General features: G+C 23.9%; 1 protein-coding gene across 1 annotated transcript in view; it reads right to left on the reverse strand.

The window, feature by feature from the left end:
- The window catches only part of LOC108692384 (tachykinin-like peptides receptor 86C), a 44,682-nt gene that overhangs the window by 4,298 nt on the left and 33,130 nt on the right, over positions 1-7,254 (reverse strand). The window contains exons 5-6 of the mRNA XM_018200612.1: positions 5,877-6,027; positions 4,703-4,899 (exon numbers count right to left, since the gene is read on the reverse strand). Coding sequence (XP_018056101.1) covers positions 4,703-4,899; positions 5,877-6,027 — 348 coding nt within the window. The remainder of the gene's footprint in view (positions 1-4,702; positions 4,900-5,876; positions 6,028-7,254) is intronic.

Genomic DNA, 7,254 nt, shown 5'->3' on the forward strand with positions numbered 1-7,254 from the left:
ACGCGCGCGCGCGCGTGTGTGTGTGTAGAAGCCTATGTAATACTGTCTTTGTCATTTTTTAAACTTACTATTTTCAGCAAATTGATAGTTACATAAATTTGATATTTTTCTCTTTTCTACAATTTTGTCTTTTTATATTACTAAAATTACTTGTAATAAAATAAAGTAAAAGTAAAAAACTTAAAGTATAAATTAGTATAATATGGAATGGATATTAATACTAGATAATTAAGCAAAAAATTAAAATTCTTAAAACTATTTTTAAAATAAATCTTTCCAATTTTGTCTTGCTAAGAAATAGACAACACAAATTATTTTTGTCTGAGTTATCAACATGACGTAAACAGCAAGTAAAATATATTGGTCACATAATTCTAGTAAACGATCTCTTTTCTTATTCGAATTGCTGATTATGATCTTGACAGCTCGTTTATAATATCTTAGAGAGCTAATAAAGTTCTTCTTCTTTTCTTTAATAGATAATATATAGATCTTTTTTGAAACTGTATGTACATATATATAACGTAGAATTGTATGTAATATAAATGATAAATCCAATTAATTATTCTTTCAAAATCTGTTCTTATTACATTTCTGAATTTTTTCGAAATATGAGATGTTTTTAAATTCAATTTTAGAAATGCTAAAAGTAATGTTAATCCAAATTAACTGGAAAAATTAAATACCTGTAACATATATATTAAAGAATAATTAATGAAAACTGTTACTATTTGAAAATATCACCGGTTCTTTAAAAAAAGCGTGTATTTTAATATCAAAAAAATAAATTCTGAAAATTTAATTTATATTAGAGAGAGAGAGAGCAATATAAAATCTTTTTTTTATTAATAATTCAGTGAAGTCAATCTGTTTAAACATGCTAAACGTTCGATTGCAACTCAAAGTCTTTCACAATTTCTAAAATTTATACATTCATAAAAATTTATCAATGTGCAAATACTTCTTTGTCGCAATTCGAACGTCGGACAATTAGGAATATTCAAGTTATTTCAAGGATAATCCTACTCATTCATATAATATAATACCATTAAGGCTATTGATCATTTATTTTTTTCTTTAGAAATAGAAGAAAATAAACTATAAACACTAATAACTTCTGTGTTATTAATTAGATTAATTATTTATTATTTATATGCAAATATTTAAAATATACAAACTCAAATATATAACGTTTTGTTATTATATAAATTAAATTTTTAGAATAAATTTTCATCTTGAAAATGAATATTATATATATTGCTAAAATTTTGATAAGTATTACTGAATAATTATTTGTGCAATTTAAACTATAATTAGTTATTTGTTATGTAATTTAAAAATATTGTAATATATGATTAAATCTAATTCAAATAAAGTTTTCAATAAAGTTTTTATTAAAATATTAGAATATATAAGTTTCTGTAGTCTTTTTCTATGAAGTGGATAAATAAATGTAAAATTATTATAAAGAGATCTCTAAATAAAGAGAATTTTACGAATCTCATATAGCATTATATGTTTTATTAATATATTTGATTATTTTCGTAAATTTAAAGAATATTATTATGTAAAATGTATACATTTAATATATATATATATATATATTTATATGTTAAGCCTGTTCAATTTGAATTCCGAAGTCAAAACGCAGAGACATCGAAGCAAAAAAAGTTCAATATGGAAGATTTCAAAAGTTATAAAGCTGTTGATACGCATCTCAGTGAAGCTTTACGGCTCAAGACTTTACAGTTTTTGAAATCTTACCCATATTGAACTTTTACATCGATGACTTTATGTTTTGGCTCCGGAACTCAAATTGGACAGACTTGATATATGCAGATTGTATTTACTATAATCAATCAGGCGGTAAAATATCTAAAAATATATAATTAATACATTTGATTACGAATTGATACTGAATAATAATATTTTATTATGCCAAAGCCGATGTTCATTTGTGATTATTATGAATATTATATGATAACGTTATATTATTTTAACAAAATGGTAATTGAATTCATGTATAATTCTCCGGTGTGCATTGCGGCAACTGTGCATTGAGTATGTACAATGGCGCAAAATGCAAATATTGCGCCTGATATTATTGCGCTTTCATCGTATGTATAAGATGTTAAATCTTGAATTTAATCAATTTGTCTCTGCGACACGAGTAAATCTTAGAAATGTATATTTACGTGCATAGTTTACTGAAATGGTTTCTTCAATGTCAAGATAAATTACTGAACATAATTGGACAAAATATAACATGTATTATTTTAAAATTAAAAAAATTAATAAATAGATAATAGAAAATAGATAAATAATGAAATCATTTAATGCAATAATAATTAATATTTCTTATATATTTAAATCTTTCATAAGAAAATATTATTTTCAAACTTACAAAATGCGCTTCATAATAAATAATTTTCGAGTTTTTTTGTTGAAATGTTTTGTTGAAATTTTGTAAATGTATTTAGGATGTAGAATGTCCTCGGATTTTCTATACAAATTTTAACGTAATGTAAATTTGAATTTATTACCTTATTTTGCGAGGATAGAAGAAACCTTACTGTGAAGATTCTTCTATGTTCGCAAAAAAGATGATAAATTACATCAATGTAAATTACATCGAACTTATATTGACATGGGAGGGCGGTAATTTGAAATGCAAACTTAGATAAAATCTTGTTTTTTTATACATTTTTGTTATAATTTTTTATTATTTTTTATTATTTATAAAGGATATAAAGATTTAATATAGCATATCTATGCTTGTATAATATTTTTTTTTTATTTTAGCTCATAGAACTACTATCAAACTACTATCACAATTTATATGAAAAATCCGGGAAAAACTTCTAGAAGAAATTCTGATTGTGTAAGGCAAAATCAGAATTTTATTTTTAAAATAAATTTGTATATAACAATAAAAAATTTATATTAAAAAAAAATTTTCGCATTTTAAAATATTTATTTTATTTAAATAATTATATCAATTTTACAAAAATTATTTATTTTTTATATACTGTAATTGTTAGTTCTGCTTATTGTTTAAAAATATATGTTATTATATAAGATGTTCATAATTATTTCATGTTATTCTTCGAGAAGAGATAAAGTATATTAGAAAAAATTCAATATTCTAATATTTTAATTCATTTCTCTTAATCGTTCATATCTGTATATTATGATATTTAATTATCACAATCACGTAATTTTTTACGTTAAACATAATTAGTGGACATAAACAGAAAATTATCTGACATTAATAGAGTTGTTTAAGAATGTAAGTGATAGTAGTAATAACAAAAGATTTTTTCTGGGTACAATAAGAAGTTTCTGATAGTTTATCATATTGCATCTGACGGACGCGATCAGTTTTCAGAATAAAGGAACTTAGAGGATGGAACACGGCGAAGTTAAACTGTTGAGGATCGATATGCGAATATAGAAATGTATAATTAGAATGTAAACTGAAATTCTCTGTGTGATTAACTTAGAGATCGATGCTCTCGCATTATTAATTTGAAATGCAGTTGCGAAACCGCAAATGATCCATATTATTAAAATTTTATATAAGTTTATGATTATTACAAGTTGTATTCACAATACATAATAAAATAATAATTATTTCATTATAGAATTTTTACACAAATTTAAATTACATAAAAAACATATTATTATAAAAATTAATATATTCTTCTTTTAGCCTTAAAAAACACAATTAATTTATAATTTATATTTATTTTGAAACAATATTAATTACATCAGGACAATAAGATTATGTAATTCTGCGCAAAAGTTTTTGATAAAGTTTCAAGATGAATTGTGCTTTTAATGTTAATCTTGAGATTTGTCTTTGATCCTTTTAAATGGTCAGAAACTGCTTTATATAATCCTGAGAGTTGAATTTTTGAAGTATTATGTTTGATAATACTTGTAATAATACTGTGTTGGTCGGATATTACAAAGAATTTAAATTAAAAAGAGACGTAAATCTCTTAAGAGAGAGAGAGATTGAGATTCGATGAATACAATGCTAACGTAAAATTCCTTAAAAATACATTTCTTTTGTCCGCCATTCTGTTAATTAATGTGGATGTGTTGTAGATGTATTTTCTTTGACAATTAAACGAATTTTTTTTCGTGTTTGTTATTTTCTAAATTGAATTAATTGGTTACTATTTTTTGGGCGAAATTATTGTACAGATGTTATACATACAATCAGATATTTAGGTAAGATTTACATAAATCTTCTTTAATATTTTGATATTAATTTGTCACTTTTATTTTATTAATAAACTTATTAACAGATCTTTTAACAGATCTTTCTCTATGTTAACTTCATTTTAGATATAATTTATATAATTTATGCCAGAATTTAGAATAGAATTTTATTTATAATTTTATATATCGTATGACATAGAAAGCATTTTAAGAATTAAACATTAATTTAACAAAGTACATAATAAATATATACATATATTAAAATACGATACGTAATAAAATATGATAATAAAACTGAAATCTCATTAAATTATATATTATGTGGCTAAAATTCATTTTATTAAAAAATGCAAAAAATTAATATATATTCTAAAGTTGTATAAAACTTCATTGTTAAAAAAAGATTGCATTTTTTGTAAAGCATGCCATTGATGATTTCGTTACAATCTATATATAAGAAATACTGTAATACCTGTTATTCATCCAGTAATATATGATCGGATTTACCATAGAGTTAGACATAGCGAGCCAGTAAAAACTTAAATATACATGTTGTACATAACTATTTTCTGCAAAATGACGATGATGATACACGAAAATGAAAAATCCCTGATATGGCAACCAGCACACTGCAAATATTGTCACCACGATAATGAACATCTTTACAACCTGCAACAAAAAACGAAGAAAAGGATTAAAACAGAGTTCAAATCTGTTATACGCTTTTAACTATATATATGTACCTATAGTGTAAATTTAAAATTGATTGAATATGTATTATTTGAAATAATGATTTAAAAAATATTATTACATGTGTGTGATACGCGCGTGTGTGTTTTGTGTGTATGTGTGTGTGTGTGTGTGTGTGTGTGTGTGTGTATGTGTGTGTGTGTGTGTAAATATAAAATAGGAGAGATTTAAATCTTAATAAAATTTTACAAAAATATCATTTTGCAGTTGCAAAGATAATTATTATAAAAACCATTAGTCGCAATTAATCCTAATTTCAAAATTTATATTCAATGGTTTATTGTTTCACACTCTATTAACCAAGAGTATTAAAGAGTACTTAATAGAGTAGAGCAGTACTTAATAGAAATCTATTGTTCTGAATTTTACGCTTTAATGTTCATATTGCGTTTAGAAAGTCATTACTTTGACAATGAAGTCTATAAATAACATAAGTAAGTTATTGAAAATATATCATAGGAAATAGCTTTTATTAATATTATAGAAATAACTATAAAAACATTTAATTTGTATGCAAATGAATCCTAGGTAACATTGTAAACAGTTTTATAATCATAATGCAATGATGACCTACTTTATAGAAGTACATTTTGAGATTTTCGCATGTAAATGTAGTAGAAAGATTTGCTACTCTATGTTCATCTTACTTTCTGTAAAGATCTACATGAAGATTTTTTATTATTGTTTTTTAGAATTTTTAAAATATATTTTTGTTTTTTTTTTAAACTTGGAAAATTTAATGTAAAACAGTAATATATAAAAAAACATTTCTTTATAAATTTTAATATATTACAATTGTGCTTATTAATATATTTTATGAGTTTATTTACGTCATTACATTGTAAAATATTATTGATATAATATTATTGATATAATAATATGAAAGTATAACGTACCTTGCGTTTAGATTTCATCGCTTCTTTCTGGTAATGTGTAAGTTCACCAATCGATTTCGAGCCCCATAATTTTCGTCCCATGCACGTGTAACAGACAGCCATCACTGACATGGGAACCAGATACGTTACAGTAAGGAATAGAAGATTGTAGCTGTAATAAATTATTTATGTAAAACCATAACAATTCTGAGGTGTATACTGAGAGACTTATTACGCCAAGTTTTATTAAAACCGTAACTCGTTTTATAAGATGTATACGGGTTGGCCGATTACTCAAGAAAGAAGGCAGGAAATCTGTTTTTATTAATTATGGTGTTTAAAATTTAATGTGTAGCACAATGTAATTGTAAATCTTATACTTACTTTTAATTGTAGTATAGCATTGTGTATATATATTTAAGATGAAGAATTTAAATTAGGCAATTAAAGTTAAGGAATTATCGTAGTGATAGTAGTGATAGTAGTGATAGTAAGTAAAAACGTAGTAATAGTAGATAGTAGATAAAAATTTGGGCAGTTAAAAATTAAGGCAGTTTAATTATTTTTAAGAAATCAGTTTATTTAGACATTTAAAATTCAATAATTGAGTAACGTTGTTTTTAACATTCTTAATCAAGAAAAAGTTTTACTAAAAAAAGTTTTAGCATACAATATGACTATGACATTTGATGTTATAAGCTTAAATTAAATACATTAATCATTAGTTACTTCTTGCTCGGAATATTATGAGAATTATATTCCGGAACAGATAATATGATTTCGATTTTGTTCTTGACATTCTTAATTGAAGTATCAATTCCGAATCCCAATAGTAAACGTGGCAATCACATTTGCTGGATGAGTTAAATTGCACATAAGAGGATTATTCTGTGAAATTACTTGGAATTTGTGATATAGATAGAATCTATGCATAACTCCATTTGGCATAGAACTGTATTCCCTGATAGGTTTGAGTGTTTTAAATTATCCTATTACACGCTATCAGATTCAATGATATTGTTACATCCGTTAAATAACCTTAACTTGAAGCTGCTTCGTATATATATATATATATATATATATATATATATAGAAACATAGGTATTCTGTGTGTAAACTTTAGCGTTACACAATGTTCTTCGTAAGTGGAGAGCAGCCCTACTCTAACGATAGTAAAGTTTCTGGACTATTCGATAAATGAAAACCTTGGATATAGATATCTAAAGTTATACCTACGTGATAGACAAAGTTATTCTGAATTGGGATTGGAAAAGACTAATATTTTTTTTTTTAAATAAAACATTGTGTTTTTACTTAAATATGTTTTTAATACTTCAAATATGTTTTAAATAGTATTATAGAATTATAAAAAAAATTTAAAACATATTAAAAACATCAA

The sequence above is a fragment of the Atta colombica genome, unplaced genomic scaffold, assembly GCF_001594045.1.
Source record: "Atta colombica isolate Treedump-2 unplaced genomic scaffold, Acol1.0 scaffold107, whole genome shotgun sequence".
Lineage (NCBI taxonomy): Eukaryota > Metazoa > Arthropoda > Insecta > Hymenoptera > Formicidae > Atta > Atta colombica.